We start from the raw sequence: 17,475 nt of genomic DNA, 5'->3' as shown, positions 1-17,475 counted from the left end.
CGACGGTTGGACTCGATGATCTTAAAGGTCTTTTCCAACCTAAACGATTCCATGATTCTATAAAAGTTTCTAACAGTATTCAAGGATCCTAATTATGAAATACTGACCCTTAAAAAAGTACTTCCTAATGTGGCGATCAGGTCTCTTGTATTTTTCTACAGTGTTTATATGTATATGAACTTGGGTTCATATAGTCATTATTTTTTCCCAGGCTCATGTATTCATCATTTTTCAAGGGAGGTAAGCTAATACTTTGCCCCATGTAGTTTGCAGACAGCTCAAAAAGTTAGATGTGCCTTTTATTTTCTTTCTTATTGAGTAGAGATTGAGAGCTCCCTCTTCAGCCTGTCTGCACCTTAATTCAGCAAGGCAGAGGACTTAGAAGCTGGATAATAAAGAAAGATGAGCAACAGGAAAAGCGGAGGAGAGGCTTGTTTTTTTAGCAACTTGGAGGTCAAGAAATGCTTCAGTTTGGGCTGGGACTACTTTTACAAAGATTAGAGACAGGATTTCTCCTAGTCAAACTATGCTTGCTGGAAAGTGTTTGCATATGTCTTCTAATAGTAACGAGATTCTGAGAAATTCTGTGGGACTGGCAACGAGGTAACAATTGCAACATTTTTAGGGTAAGCCTAAAGTGTAAAGGCAGCCAGACAGACAATTTCCCATATGTGAAAAATCTATTGTGCTCATCATTACTGTTCCTGACCTGTGCTAGGGCTGGTTACCTGTTATGGAAAAGGTCCTGTCTACATGTTTTTTTCATACTAATAGAAATAATAACTATATATAATATAACCACTGTATAATATATTAATTTTTTTCCTGCCATCCTTCTATGTCTTACAGTTTACATGCATAAATTTGAGGACAAGGCTATCCCAGCCATGTACTAACTAGTTGATTAGCCCTTACTTTGTTTTAAAATGTGTAGAATTTGAAGGTGTGCATGCATGCACGTGACGGCTCAGGAGCAGAGCTCTGGGGAGAACATCCTTGTCATAGATACTGTGTGCATGTTTGACATAGGGAAAAATGTCTAGAGGGGAGAATACTGAAAGATATTCTGCTGAAAGCCCTGCTTATTTGCAAAATAAGTCAACCTTTATACATAGTAGAATAGAAGATGTTTATATACTAATATATCAAATACTATGAACTTCAGTACTGCATGTTAACCTTTATTTTAACACAGTTAAGGTAATGCAAAAACAAAGAATTGAAGGTACTTCCCATAGTACTGATTACATTTGGGTCCTATCTCTGTAAGCGGTATCTTGAGGTACAAAAGTGAATTTCTGACCAAAAACGTTGATTTTTGGAATTACTTTAAAAATTACAGAAAAGCTATCCACAATAGAAAACCTGAAAATAACTATTTGATTTTTTCCCCTTAAAAAAACAAACAAAAACCCAAACACCTATGCTAGAATAAATTTCATGCACAGGGAGAGGGGAGTTGTCCTGTAGTATTAGTTTTTATATATTGGAGCTACACTGGATTGGGCCTTAAATGTATTAATATTTGCCAATTGTTACATATATACCCTTATGTCATTTGATATGTACAGAAAGACATTCTGGCTTCATCTCTAATGTGGATAATTATATTGTTATCTTCTGGCATATTCTTCTTGCTCTCTGACAATACTTACTTGATACAGTCTGTTGCTCTATTGTCCTGATGGTATCCTCTAGGGAAAAGAAGACATTTTGGCAAGTAGGAACAGGTGGATGTAACTTGCTTTTTTTATAGCTGGAGCTCTAGATTAATCATTTTTATTTTCCTCCTCATTATTCTGCATTTGGCTCTGTTTACTATATGTTTACTGCAAAACCAGAGTGTTTATGTTACTTGTAAGTCATATTGAAATTCCTCAGAAGTCTATTTGTTAAATAATCTTTTTTTCAAATGCTTACTGGTTTAAAAAAAAATCTTGTCTAAGAGAAACGATTTTTTACATCTTTTAGACCCTACAGGTTTATTTGTGCTTAGAACACAAAAGACCTGAAATTATTAGCAGTTTGGGATTAAGTAATGCACAAGAGTTGATTCACAACGTAACTATAATTGACGTACTACAGGATAGTGAACTGCAGTATACTGAAGTTCCTCATCTTACAGGAGGGATTTTATCAGGAAGCAACATGGGAATACTAACCACCAAAAACTGACTTGTTTGTTAATGTTGATAGGATTTTGCTTGTTGCTTAAGAACAAAGGAACATCAGAGATACAGAAGTTTGGTGTTTTTTAAGGTAAAAGCAATTATTAGAAAAGGGGTTCAGAAATCATGCATTACAATAAGATAAAAATGGAAGTAGTCAGGCAAAAATAAATGCTGGGAGATTGTAATTTTCCTTTATGTAAACAAGTGTCGTTCTTAATAAAATCTGCTCAAGTGAAGCCATTAGGTGAAAGGAGATGCTTTGTCTCATAAAATGCAAAACACATGCCAAATAGGAAACTCTGTTTGATTCTTTTTTTTATTATATGTGAATAGGTTGTCTGGACTGTAGGAACAGACTTGGTAAATGTTTTGTTTTGCCAAAGACTAAAGTGAGCGCTTAAGTAGGGCAAGATCATTGCAGAGGCTGAAAAGTTTTTTTGTATCCATCTTGCTTGGTGAGAATGTTGAGGAAATATTTAGCAGAGACCTATTCTAGTCATGGGGTGAAATGAGGTTGTTTAGGAGGCTGAGAAGGGGTCAAACAGAAGGTGCTGGCATAGCAGTTGATACTTCTACAAGGAGCTTCCCTTGAAGGGCTAGACAATGTTCACTGAAAAGCTACAAGGAATTTAGAAAGGCAGTAGCTGAGCTATTGACTAAAATATGCAAATCTCATTAAGATGCTGTTCTGGAGAACAGTAGGGTAACAAACGTGCTCATCTTGTTAAACTGCTGTTGGAGTGTACAGATGAAAGAGAATTGAGGAGGTGATTCTGGGAAGTCTAAGTGCGATTTGGTTAGGCTTCCCTACCAATAAAACTGATTGCAACAGTAAGTTTTAAGGTGGTTATAAAACAACTAAATTATTATGTTTGGTAAACTGTCTACATAGTAAACTAAATTTATTTAAGCCTCTGAGCAAAATAACAGATAAAAGAGTGTACTGTTAAATTAATTATCCTTCCTTAGATTCCTAGAGAAAATCCCCTGTTGAGGTCATTTAAAAAAAAAAAAAAACCAACCAAGTAATTTTGAGCATAAGTGAAAACTGTGTGATTAAAAGAAGAAAATATGCTAGGAATAACTGCTCTGAGTTTGTTATTAGAAAAGCCGATTTTTAATACGTGGGAAAAAAAGAAGAGTGTGCTGTATTGTCTAGTTGTGTATCAGGTCTCCTTAAAAAGACTGTTATCAAAAGCTCTTTTCTGTACTCTTAGAAATGTAAGTATCTTTTCCCTGTGAGCAATCCTGAAAGGAAAATTAATGAAACATTATCACAAGACTTGAGATTTAACACTTGAGCTGTTTATTTCTGCTGAAGCGAAACCAGGTGATTTCTAGTTCTGTTTCAACTGGTGCATCTAATTAACATCCTGGAAGAGTGATGTTAAAAATCCAGGATCTGTCTCAGTTAAGAGGGTCAATCACTTGCCCTTTTTAAAACCGACGTGAAGTTAAGTCCTGCCTTTAGCAGTGTAGAGAAGTTCCTGAGTTGACTTGTTTTGTTTCTCATAAAAGAAATAGCTTCGTTATTATTTTTTTTATCATTATTTATTAAAGCTTGTTCACAGCCTTGAAAGAACAGGCAAAGCTCCAGACAAAACTCTTGTTTGATAATGACTTAGAGAAGTCCTGCAAGAGGTTCTCAAACCATGCTAAAGAGCCCAGCTGGATCACTGGGCAACTTTGTGTCAGCTGAAAGTTGCTGTTGTCATTTTTATGATATATGGAAAGACTAATTTGAAAACTCGTAAGGCATTTCTGAACTTGAAAGTTTTACCAATTTGGCTTAATTGGGGAAGGCGGATGAGAGGTGTAGGCTTGATGGTAATGCGTATTGAAAGGGGCTAACATGCCTTTATCTAGTTCTTTTTGCTTGGTGTGCAAAGAGGAAGAGTAGAGAGCAATCCATTGAGAAGAGAAAGTCACAGGGGACCAGGAGAGATTAGCTGCCTCTCAAGGGACCTTGTAAAATGATAAAAGTATAGGACGGCAAACAGAAGATGGTCTGGGCTAAACAGTCTGGAAAAGGATCTGATAAACGGCCAGCATGTACCCAAGCGTAGGAAATAAGGTTCATGGGGAGGAGTGGGAAAAGCAATGCAGAGGCTAAAGTGGACAGACATCTGTGTTGAAGCCTAGGGCAGAAGCAGACTTGGGCTGATCTTTCTAAAGGTGTTGCTCCCTGGCAATTAAGCCTGCTTTGTGAAGTCAATTAGTGAATCACTGGTTTGGGAACTCTGCAATCGAGAGGCAAAGAGCCTAAATCTATTTGAGGGGAAGTATTTTGCGGCAAAAGGAGCTGGGTTAAGTTTGTGTTTTGTTCGTAAAAACAAAAACAACAAAAGCAATTCTTGTTTTGTTGGGAGGTTTCTTTGTCTGTAAGCAAAGGACTTTTTTGGCTTGAAGGCAAAATTGTTCAGTTGCTCTAAAGGCACATTACTTCTGGCAAGTCAACTTCACCATAGCAAAAGTTTTAAGAATAAAATTTGAAATATTGTGATTTCACAAGCTAAACCCTGCTTAGAGTAAGACATTATGTTTTGTTTCAAAAGGCAAATACAGAAATCTGCAGATGGGAAGCAGAATTATCTGGGAGTAAAAAACCATAGGAAAGATTTATAGTTTAGGGGGAAGGCAAGCGTATGAAAAAGTTTGGTACCACTTGTTATAATGCCTTTCTTACATAAGTCATTAATGTGATTCTGTTTGTCTTACAGAAGAAGAACAAGGTGATTAGCAAATAAAATAGAAAGGAAAGATGTAAAAGTCATTAAGAAAAGAAAAAAAGGAACATTACTTCTTACATAACACATAATTAACCTATGAAATTCACTGCCAACCTATACTGTTGAGGTCAAAACCAGAACAGAATTCAAAAATTATTAGATATATATTTGCATAATGAGAAAATCCACAATTCTATTGTAAGATTTTCTGTAGGTTTAAAAAGAAAGATCTCTGGGAGTATTGCCAGCTAGTACCTGGTTGTGAAAGGCTGGGGTAGAGAATTGCATGAGAAACAGGTTGTATAATTATCTGGCATTACTTGCATGTAAGCGTCATGTAAGCTTGACTTAACTTCTTTATATTCCCCTTTGAGAGCTCGTCTCACTCTCCATTGGCTATAGAAGGAGCTTGGGGAGGTGAGCGTTCGAGAGCCCAAGTTAGGCCTTGTGAGTAACCGCCTCCTTCCCAGGGTGATGGGTCTTGACAGACATTTTTCTGTGTTTTTGTAATAACTTGCAATATGCAAGCAATTAATTGTATCTACTAATTGTTAAGAAAAGCTGGGTATTTCTGTTTTGAATCAGGACTGGGTCAAGTAAGTACTGTGCATCCTAGTGCTTCAACTGATTCCTTCTGCAGACACACTTTTAAAATGTTTTGTTCATTCTTCTTTGTAGATTAATTAATTCTGATAGATCTGAGATAGAGTATCACATAAATTCACAGTTCCTTTATTCATGTTAAATGTGATTTTTATTTGGGGAAGAGAGGGTATTAATTTTGTTCTTCAGAATAACTATAATCTCTTGAGCAGTAAAACCTTGTTAATTCTCATGTAGCTAATCCTCAATAATAATTCAGTTAAACACAACAAAAATAACTGCTTAGGTGCAAATGACTGTAACTTACTCTGTTTTGGCCTGTAAAGTGTACCTAAAATCCAAATGTATAGATAACTGGAAATTGTTTAGGAACTTTTTATTATCCTCAAAAAGTCACAGTCTCCCAATTAAAAACAAAATGGGCAAATATTTTTAAAAGTACTGAAACTAAGAGTTCTAGAAAACTCAGAAATTAAGTTTGGAAAAGGAAGACTATAGCCAACAATGAAAAACAGGAAACACAAAAAACACTAATGCTTAATGACTGCACAGAGCTACTAGAACAGTCAATAGAGGCAAGAGAGTTCAGTAAATATTTTTGTTCTGTGCTTGGGAAAAAGGCAGATATGATGTTCACATCGTGGGATGTACGATAACACACACTCTGTTTTCACAATAATCAAGGAGAAGGTTAAACAGTATTTATGCTTAAATTTGGCATTTTTAAGGCAGAGGCCCACATAACATACATCCATGAGCTCTGAAAGAGCAGGCCAGAGAATTGTTGTTTATCGTTCATACAGATTTTTTTTTTTCTAGCTCTTGGAAAACAGAAAAAGTTCCAGAGGACTTGAAAAGCACTATGGAACTACTTTCTGAGAAATAAATGTAATCCTCTCAGTCTGACAGTAGGCTTGAGGGAAATTATAAAATTATTTAGGTGATTAATTTAATAAATGTAAAGGATAGTAATTAATGATAATGAGTCCTTGTTCTTGGAAAATAAGTTTTATCATGTTAACTTTAATATTCTTGATGTAGTTGAGAGTTTGTATAATAAAATAGAGTTAAAATTCTTACAGCTGTGTAACACAGTTGGCTTTAAACTTGCATGATATCTTTTCCTAGTTAAGTAGGATGACGCAAAGTCAATACAGTACCTATGAAGTGTGTAGCAACTACCTGATAAGAATTCTAAGTGTTTCAGTGATGTTGCCTCAGGATCAGATTTTGGTCTTGTTTTATTTAGCAACGTAGGGCTCTGACAGGGGAGTCTCTAAGGCTGGAGCAACTGGAATCCATCTTCTCATGGGGCAGGGACATCCAGCTGCATAACAAGCTACTGGGTTGTCCATGCAGTGAAAATAGTAAGCTCGAGGGAAGAAGTGTGGTAGGCAGATGAGGGCATCATCTCAGGCTAAGCCATCAGTCTCCATTTGTCAAGAAATCCCTAGATAATGTTAAATTATTTGTGTTAATATTTGCTAAAAGCATAGACTGGGAAGTGAATGCTATATAATGAAGAGGACAGGTGACTGTTGCGAAGCAAACTGGGTCACACCTCTGCTTCTGGTTAACTGTGTGTTTTGGTACAGCCAGAGGGGAAGTTGTTCTCAAAGACTGAAGGTTATGAACTGTTTTTAGAAGGTGTGGGAATGTATCCTAGAAAGCAGTGAATTAAGAAGGTTTGGGGGGGGGGGGTGAAAGGGTGTTTTAATGAATCTGGTGATTTGATTATTCAAGAGATCCTTTAATTACATGAAATCCAGGCACCTATTTCATCCATAGTGGTTGATGTCACTCATGAGCATGGCAGTTTGAGTTTGGTCCTCAGGGTAAAGAAGTTCCATGAGCTGTTGTTGCTTTTACCCATCGAGCAAATTGCAGTGGACTGAGCTGCAGCTTTGACTCAGGACAATGCTGCACATCAGTGTGCACCTCTGTCCTTACCTTTCTGAGGCTGGCAGCTGCTCCTGCCTTCTCTTCCCACTCTGCGGGAATGACGGGTGTTCTCCTGCCTGCACAGGCTATGAAAAGCCAGTTTCCTCTGGAAAGTCAATTTAAATGAGTGAAGCCTGTCCTTCTCTTCATTCCTCCATCATGGTGTTGTAAGGGACTGTTTGAGCATCCAGTTTCTTTTCGGGGCCTAAATCAGGTTTTTTTTTTTCTCGAGCATTGCATCTGTTGCCTCTTTCAGCTGGTATGAAATCCTCTCACAGAAAATACACTCTTGAAACAGAGATGTGTGAGATTTTCCTCACGATTGCTGTGGTGAAAAAGGGTCTTTCACTTTCCTTGCACAGGCCATAGTTCTGTATTTCCAGAGGTGGAGAGGCTGGCAGTGGATAATCACACTGCCTCATTTCAGGTGCTGGTAGCAGATCTTTGTAGTACTTCTGTGGTGTTTTTTATAATTTCTGTTGCTCTGTTTTCCACGCTATCAATTACAGCATTATTCTTTAATAGCTCTCTTGTGTTGTTATTAATAATGTTATTCTGATTCGTGGACCAAAAAAAGATGATAGAGTGAAACTGGTCTGTTAAAGACAACTTTAAATGTTTTGCCCATCTGTTTGCTATGCCACTTGAATTTACGAGTGTTTTCCTATCTCAGCTTTGCTTTTCTTTGGCCCCTTTCCTCTCTTGAAACTTCCGCACAGGGTTTTAGTAGCTTAATAGGAAACTGTGGCATACATTTGGTAGTATCAGCTTCAAGTGCTGGGTTTATGAGGTATCTCTGTTCATCTGATCTCTTCCTCTGTACTGTCTGCTTTCTTCTGTATCTGCTTTGCCTTTTCAGACCTGTAGTTTCTCTAAGCATACAGGACTTTCTCCTTTCTGTATTGTCCCCCTTCCCTGAAGACCCCGTGTACCCTGGCTTTACTGAGTTTTCGCTGTGGTGATTATCTTGTGACTACAGTAGCTTAAGTCACGTTAGTTCTAAGCAATGTCCCTTTTTCTTCAGGTTCAGTCTTTCTCATCTTCCTTGCCTCAGAAATTGCCTGAGAACTGTTTATCAATTTAAACTGAATTTTGTCATAGCTCTCTTTGATTTTTAATACTATGCATTTGCTTTTCTGGGTTTTATTTTTCAGTTTGATACTGCAAAGATTATAGTTACTTCTAATACCTGCTATTCAGATTATAGTTTCACTTTGTATAGATGGTCTGTGTCTCAGATTCATGCAACTGTGGTCGATAAATTTCTTTGGGTGATGGTGATTTTATATTGCCCTGTTTTTTTCTATGTTTTTGGGGGGGTGGGCAATAGGGTCTTTGCAAGAACTACATCAGACATTAAGCATTAGTCAGTGAGGTTTTTGCCAAGTTGGATGATGCCTAATCAAAGCTTCCACATTGCTCTTTCAGTTTCTTTGAAGTTGCGGTCTATTCTGGCATTAGACTTACCTACCACAAGGAGTAAGCTGTGTTTGGTATTTTGACAGGCATGCTTTGGAGACAGTCGTTAAATATGTCTCTGTCTGTATTGCTCTGATCTTCTATCAGAGGAGAGCAATGTATGAGTTAGAAAGCTGGCGTAAGTTCTGAACTGAATGACTGACTTGTTTGTCATGATGAGCACCAGTTTCTCAAGATGCTCATCTTTGCTGCAGCCTGGGGTAGATGAGAAGTTTGCTCATTTTCTTTAAAGTGTTTGTCATAACAGTCACTCTGATCTGATCTCAAGCCCCAAGTCCATCTTACTCGTGGTTTGTGGTAGCTTGACGTGAAGCAGTGCTCTCACATGCCAGCATCCAGCTCTACGATGTTTCTCGGTGCCAGTATCACAGTTTCTGTGGTTTAGAGACAAGCTCTATTGCTAGGAGTTTCATCTAATGTAAGTCAGATGTGTTTTCTGCTGAAGACTGTTTTTACCAGAACAACTTTTTTGTAACCGGGGAGTTTTATGAAGATACCTGACTAAATTATGCATTAGAAATATCCCATTTTGTGGAGTGTTGCGAGGTGGTAACAACAGCCAGTGAATCAAGTGGGGTTGGAAGAAAGATTTGAATAGTGCTTAGTTTGAAGAACTTTGAAACAGCTGAGTCATTTTTACAAACAAAAATGGGGATGGTTTTGTTAATAAATACTTTCCTGGTGATAGTGACTGGAAATTGAATATAGACTAAGCTCAGAATGCAGATTTTTCGGGTCATTCATCACAGGAAAAGTTAACACACATACAGTGGGTTGTCCACATCTGGAAATCTCTAGAGAAAGGCTGCAAATACAACAAGGGAGGTTCTCACTCAAGTACACAAGATGGTTGGACTCAATGATCTTAGAGGTCTTTTCCAACTTTAATGATTCTATGATTCTAAGTACACGTACGGGTGTTGACACAGCAACTCACTCAGAGTAGGTCCTTTCCTCTGTTGTTCAAACAAATGGATTATGCAGCAGTGGCTCCTTCTGGCTTCAGAACATGTAAATCAGAGAGGGGTAGGTGGTTGTTCAATTCAGTGTTGTTAGTGTACTTGTAGTTGTTTTTTGTGACTCAGCAGTTTTTTGGCTGAGGCATTGTAATTTTCTGACTTTGTGCTCTGCCACAGTGCTATGCACAGCATTACCGGACTGCGTTATCTCAGCTGCTATGAATTGATCATCCACCAGCCAGTGCCGACCTAATAAGGTGGTTCTCTATTTCTAGTTGAAACCTGCTTTCTCTGTTAAATTTTGTCAAATTAGTCATACTTGCTTGTATTTAAAATGGTTGTATTTTTAACTAATAGTGGTGATGTTGCAGATTCGGCAGGCAAAGTGGGAATTACTTTGAATATTATCAAATTATACACTGAGAATTCTTGATTAAAATATATGAGCTTTATTTGCATCTTGAATTATGGTTTCTCCTTATACATCATTATTTTGCAGAAGAGATGACACTAATATTTATTAATTTTATTTGTCAAGTATTGACAGAGGCAGCTCTTCTTTCCTTTTAGGAATCTGGGTAAAAATGGCTTATCTAACAGTAGTATTCTATTGGATAAATGCCCACCTCCACGACCACCGCCTCCACCGTACCCTCCCTTGCCAAAGGACAAGCTGAATCCACCTACACCTAGTATTTATGTAAGTAAATCTAATGGTAGAAGTACATTGCTGACTGTCTTTTGTAATTATTTGGATGTCTGAATTACATAATGTAATTATTTTAAAGATGCACTATTCACAGCTGAATTCTAATTACAGAGCTCTCCCAACTAGTGTATAAGCGGGAAAAATGCTAACCCTAAAGAAAATTTTGAGCCTTAGTTTGACTCTTAAAGTACTTGTAAATTAAGAATTTCAGTAACCAAGAGGAAAAACAGCTTCAGAATTTTTTTATTTTTAATATTCAAAATATTGGCAGAATACGCAAAACAGCTCATTAGATACAATGTAGATACAATATTTCAAATATGTATGTACATTTTTTGCAAGTGACAGTTTAGGTATAAACGAGCAAGTAATTAAATTAAACTCTCCTAACAATCTGCTTGAAAATACAGTAAAGAAAAAATTAATAAAACTTGAGGTGATGTTAAGAACAAATTGTCATTAGGAAAAGGCAGGTTTTAATTGCATAGTGTTTTCATATGCAACCATTAAAACTTCTGTTCTGAAAATAAAATTTCATAATAGAAGTTATCAGAAGAATTTGAGCTAACTTCCTTAGTAATAGAAGAAGAAATTATAGGATGTCCTCTTCCTTGATAACAGAAGAATAAATTAGAGTATGTCCATACAGCTGGTGTGAAAACCTCAAGTTAGCTTTGCTCAGCCCAACTTGGGGACCAAAAGCAGTCGGCACTTTGGTGTGATGGTGTGATACTACACAAGCAGTCTGCCCGAGAGCTAGATTAAGTTGGAAGCAGTAATGCTTCCAACTGTTCTCCAAGAGTTGCATCTGAATTAATCTACCTTGTTAAAAGTCCGTCACAGCTTTGTTGAGTCCGTACAAAGCTGGGAAGTCACCATGTTGCAGCACACTGTGTAGATGTGCCAGCGTGGGTCCCGATATTTGGGAACTCTGTATTGTGTTTTGTTTATTGAAAGAGAGGTCTTCAGCATTTTAAAAGATTCACAACAATTTAAAAAAAAAAAGAAAAAAAAAAGATTGGGGACACTATAGCATAAAATTGAGGTCATAGGTGCACAAAAGCATAAGAAAATCAAATCAACCTTTCTGGTTAACATGAGATATACTGTGAGAGTAGTCTTTTTAATTATACTGTTTCTTGTATACATTATCTGTAGAATTAGCTTTTTGACTTCTGTAAAGAAAGTTAGTATTTTATCTTGCTCTTCAGAGAATTCTGTAGACTTAGGGCATGTACAAGGCTAATGTCAGATAAAGAAATAACCTGCAGGAAACCTGAGTTGCAAAAGCCGAAGCAACCTGGGAATAATTCAAGCCAAGAAATAAATTGCAGTAACAAATTAATTTCAGGAGTGAAGCTAGCTTTTAACATGGAAAGGGTTGTATGATGTAGCTGTTCATTCCCTACAGTGCAGGGAAATGGAGAACGTTCCTGTCTCCTTTCTGTTGTTTCTCTTTTTTTATTATTCTTTCTTATTTTACAAATAAGGAGTCTAAGTTCATCTGACATCTAATATTCCATTATAATTTTACAGTTGGAAAACAAACGAGATGCTTTCTTTCCACCTTTACATCAATTTTGTACAAATCCAAACAACCCTGTTACTGTAATACGTGGCCTTGCTGGAGCGCTTAAATTGGGTAAGTTTACTTTCATTGTTTTGTTTTTTTTTTTTTACTTTGGAAAAAAATGTATGTGTGTTTTAGAAAGAAGTCTCTCAGTTCTTAAAAGTGGCTATTTTATTTCTGTAATACTGCATTACTTGTGTATTCCAGGTAATTAGGGTAACGTGTCATTTCTCAGTTTGCTACTGTTTCTAATCTTGATCATCTCCAAAAAAAAAAAAAAACAAACCCAAAAAAAACCACCCCAAAAAAACCCAAACTCCCGCAGATTTTGTTGAGCACAGAGAGGAGCTGAGCTGTGGATATAGAAGCTTACGGATAGACTTTTTTCCTATGAAAACTATGGCTACATGTCTTTGTGCCTAGATTTAATGATCTATAATCTGACTGTGTACCATATTTTGAACTCTGTAGATAGAAAAATTATCATTGTTGGTAGGAAATGTGTTATGCGATGGAAGCGCATTCATAAAACTATAGTTTGAAAAATACTTTATTGGTAATAGATTTAAACATTGTTTGCAGATTTGTTTACACAAGTCATGTAAAATGTTTCTTGGAATATAGTCCATACAGTAGCTGCCAAGTTTTTTCTAAGCTTCTACTGTTGTGTGCAGAAAAGCTTTTTGAGTGTTAATCTTGAGCATTAATTTTTAACCTACAGGTGGGCTGTGTTATGAAGGTTAAGAGGGGAAAAACATGCTTTTGTTTAAACCTTTAGATAACTTTAAAGTATTAATGTCTTCTTTTCTTGAAACTTTTTATTATATTTTAACTGTCATTTATGAATTTTATTCCTATCTATTAGATCTAGGACTCTTCTCTACTAAGACATTGGTAGAAGCAAATAATGAACACATAGTAGAAGTGAGGACACAACTACTGCAGCCAGCAGATGAAAACTGGGACCCCACTGGAACAAAGAAAATCTGGCGTTGTGAAAGCAGTAGATCTCATACAACAATTGCTAAATATGCACAGTACCAGGCCTCCTCATTCCAGGAGTCTTTAAGGGTAAGTCCATTGTTACTATTTACAATAACAATTTACAAACTGTACACTAACTGTGGAACCAATTAGTAACTCCTAATTAGGAGTTTACTTAGGAAAAGGAGACATTTCGATTAGCGTGAAGAGCACGGGTAAATTTACAAAATCTCTTTTGAATAGAGGGTCAAATCATATATAGGGTATTCCTCCCAAATGCTTAATGTAAAACTTAATTTTCTTAATGTAAAACTGTTACATACTTTAAAAGCTTGATAGCTTAAGCTTTCATATAATAATGTCAAAATACATACTAAAATATTTAGAACTTAAGATGCTTTTTTTTAACTTGTATTGCTTCTAATTTCACATACTCTTTGAAATTAAATTTCTTTGTTCTTCATAGTATCCTGAATTAATTTGGATGTGGCTTATTAGAAGTTTACACTCATACTTGTCTTTCAGCACAACAGTTTAAAATATTAAAATAACTTCTTTTTTCCCCAGAAAAGTGACTGATGCTTTCCTATTTGTTATTGTTTATTTCCAAACATAAGAATTTCTATTTAGTTTAGAAGTTGTTAGATGTATCTGATGGGGTGAAATGTTTGAAATGTTATTTTATTGGTATTACTTTTTAGTATTTTCACTGAAGTAGTGAGCACATCGTTGGAATTAGCGATGGGCACTCCTTGGAGGCTTATGTTGTCTGCTGTTATAAAAAGATCAGGCTAAGGTGGAACTGAGACAAAAAGATATTCTTGACCAGTTGTTAATTAGAAAATAGGGAAAACGCCAACGTGGGTAATTGACTATTGCAGTTTTCACTGCCATTACGCAGAAACAGCAATGGTTTCATTAAGAAAGGAAAGAGAAATTCTAACTTTAAACTTTGTGCATTAGAGGAAAGGATTAGAAACGAAGAAATGAATCGGTAGTTGAAGAAAAGAGAAGGGAAGGTAGTCACAAGGTTTTGAGTGAGACTGATACAAGATGAGGAAAAGAAACAGGAATACCATTGGGAAGTGGGGAGCACTGAAGTCATCAAGAGCTTAGGACGTAAAAGGGATTTTTTTTTTTTTTTTCCTTCTGCAGGGGTAATAAATTTATGTAGGATATCAACTGAAGTTTTCTGGTGCCCCTTGAACACTTGTACCAGCATTGTATTCTTGTACATCATTCCAGAGGGGCTGGAGAACACTGTATATATATATAATGGTCCAGTGAAGTACATGTTCAATAATGTACATAACTGATCACATACCAGCTTGTCAGCAGGAAAGCCTCAGCTTTGGTTTTGCACCAAGAAGTGAACTGCAGGATTTTCTGATGTTTTTTTTTTTCCTGTTACAAATTGATGGTAAAAATGTAATATGTAAAATAATTTTCAGAGTGATGATTTTCATTTTTCTCTTGGAAATCAAAAAGACATTGTTTTAAGCATACAAGTGTCCTTTACATAACACTGCTTTGACCTGTCCTTAGGTGACTTTCCACAGCGTTCACATGAAAGCCTTGTTTCTTCTTTCTACAGACACAATCCTCTTGGCTTGCCCTAAGTGATCTCTTTTTCTTTTTTTTTAATTCCTCTAACAACTATTACATTGCTTTTCTAACATGTCTTGCAGTATTTGATAAATCCATCATCACTAGGTTCCTTTTTGTTTCTCTTTTGTCCTTCATTCAAAGGATGAATAAGACTTTCTCAGGTACATCAGGCACTTTGAGATTTAACAACAGTCCCATTCAAAGCTAGAGATCTTTGGATAGCCTCCAGGCAGTTCTTTCCTCCTTTTTGTCCTATTCTTTTACCTTCTATGTCCATATACTTGCCAAAAAAGAAGTCTTTAGAATAGGGTTTTGAGCCCACTCTGCTAAAAAGATCAAATTACATCATTTAGTATTGGTTAGATTTTTTCCACTAGTCATGGTCCTAGCTACTGGAGTGCTAAAATAGCATATGGCTATGAAAAATTCAAAATATTTTATATAATGGATTTTATAAAATTAATTTTATAAATATTAGTAATCCTAATTTTGTATCAGGAGACCTGCTTGACTTTGAAGCAAGGTAAATGTTCTAGTCTAAAAAAGTTACCAGTATTCCTTAAGACTGGATTCCAGTTCACCTGCATAATGAAGCAAACCAACATACTCATTTGCAACTGTAATGTAGGCTAGCAGAAGTGTTTACAGTGTAGACATTTTCTGTTGTCCTGGCCTGAGCTTCACTGAATTTGTAGTCATGAAGAATTTTTTGCAATGGCTTTTGACTAATAACTATTTTTTTTATTTTCTTAACAGTAATATTCACATAAAATCTTAGATACAGATATTTTAAAGATTGTACCAGCATCTTGAAACAAATGTACTTATGTCGGTGAACATGTTATCACTTTATACCTATATATTTTAGATATATTCTTACTTTTATGTTTGTTTATATATATTAAAACATTTCCACAATTGCATTTTATAGGAGGAAAATGAGAAGAAGAGTCACCACAAGGACCACTCAGATAATGAATCCACATCTTCTGATAAGTAAGTGTGGTATAACTGTGACAATTCTGTAGTTGGTTTTATGTGGTTTTTTTACATCATTCCCATCTTCACATCAACCTATTACATTTTTTGTATTTGCAGCTCTGGGAGGAGGAGAAGAGGACCTTTTAAAACAATCAAGTTTGGGACCAACATTGACCTGTCAGATGACAAAAAGTAAGTTGATTACAGTTTCTCCTGCTCACAGTGGTATTCTACAGTATGATACTCCTTCTGGAAAACCAATGCATTCTTCTCAGACATCAATCAGTCTGTTGATTAAACCCAATTCCAGTTGCACACCCTATTTCCACAATTAAATTGTTACCTTTGGTCTTTTAATGGTTGTTAAGAGTCCTTCTCACCCTAAAATCCCCTTTCAAGCTTTTCTTTCCAGGATCTTAATTTTTCCAGAAATGAACTTAAACATCCATCAGAAACTGTTCTTTCTAGTCCTCCTTCAATACATTCCCTTTGTTTCATTCCGAGGCTTTAAATTGTTTGCTTACAACTAATTACTTCTGACAATACCAAGTTCTCAGTCTTTGCACAGAAATTGTAAGATTAAAGGATTTTTATTTGTCTGGATTTTTGTTACTTCTTTTTTGTTTCCTTTTGTTCCTACTGTCATCCTTTCTGTTTCCACTTTTTCATAGCTCTTGCTTCTCTGTCCAGGAATAGGGTTCAAAATAGGTAGTAAAGATCAGACCAGTGCTTACCTGTGAATAAGCCATGATACCTTTGCCAGAACCTGAAAAAAAAAAAGAAATAAATTGTGTGTTCTTTAGACTACGTATCTTTCTCTGAGTAGATGAAGGTAGCTCAGAAAAACATCAGGAAGTATTAGAAATACTCTGAAAGCATATTTTTTTGTCCAGTAATAATTTTTTATTTGGTTCAATCTCTAGTTAGTATATATTTCCATAAAAGATCCAGCATGTCTAGGCTCTCAGCCCTGCCAGCTGCAGTACAAAAATTCTGATCTACTTCAACCCTTAGAGCAGAAGAAAAGATTATGGTGTTTGAAACTGGGGAATAAGGCCCGCTTAAGATGCTGAAGTCTTTTGTGGTATAGTCACTGAAAGATCAATGTGTGTACATACATATGTGATTAGAGATTGTTACAAAATTTTAAATACTGATGCTATTTTTTTCTAAAGAAAATTCCATCTGTAGATGCAAAATTGTTCCTAATAAATTAGCACTCAGAGCAAACCACTGGGAGAGAGACTTTAAATTAACCTAAGCATAACTAAGCTGAGGCTCATAGGGAATTGCATTTTGACACTTGAAATAGTTCTTGTAGGATCCCAGGTAAGTGCCTGATCTTCTGATCCACAGTCTCAGCTTTTGCTACAAAACTGTCTTTCCCCTCAACTAGCCTGTCAAATTTTTGACTATATTTGGAAATATTTTAAAATTAGGAGAGTAACGCAGATACCTGGGTGATATTACAGAGCTCCACACTTAAGTTCTGGGATTTTTGTGTTTGAAGATCTGTGTTTTTCTTAATGCAAGTGTTCAGTTCCGTAGCACATGCATGTAGTTAACTTCATTCTTGGTCACAGCAATTTGTGCACAGGCTAGGGTATGTTCAGACAGTCTGGAAATATTTTAAAATTAGGAGAGTAACGCAGATACCTGGGTGATATTACAGAGCTCCACACTTAAGTTCTGGGATTTTTGTGTTTGAAGATCTGTGTTTTTCTTAATGCAAGTGTTCAGT

At 36.1% G+C, this 17,475-nt stretch overlaps 1 protein-coding gene across 6 annotated transcripts in view; it reads left to right on the top strand.

Annotated features, from left to right (window-relative positions):
- Positions 1-17,475, top strand: part of KDM6A (lysine demethylase 6A) — an 82,505-nt gene that overhangs the window by 49,570 nt on the left and 15,460 nt on the right. For all 6 annotated transcript variants that reach the window (XM_009283024.2, XM_009283023.2, XM_009283022.2 and 3 more), the window contains 5 exons: positions 10,453-10,582; positions 12,128-12,233; positions 13,027-13,232; positions 15,685-15,749; positions 15,852-15,926. In XM_009283024.2, coding sequence (XP_009281299.1) covers positions 10,453-10,582; positions 12,128-12,233; positions 13,027-13,232; positions 15,685-15,749; positions 15,852-15,926 — 582 coding nt within the window. The remainder of the gene's footprint in view (positions 1-10,452; positions 10,583-12,127; positions 12,234-13,026; positions 13,233-15,684; positions 15,750-15,851; positions 15,927-17,475) is intronic.

The sequence above is a fragment of the Aptenodytes forsteri genome, unplaced genomic scaffold (genome assembly GCF_000699145.1).
Source record: "Aptenodytes forsteri isolate BGI_AS27 unplaced genomic scaffold, ASM69914v1 Scaffold2, whole genome shotgun sequence".
NCBI classification, from domain to species: domain Eukaryota; kingdom Metazoa; phylum Chordata; class Aves; order Sphenisciformes; family Spheniscidae; genus Aptenodytes; species Aptenodytes forsteri.
Note: the sequence above shows the minus strand (reverse complement) of the source record. Positions and strands in the feature narration are given on the sequence as shown.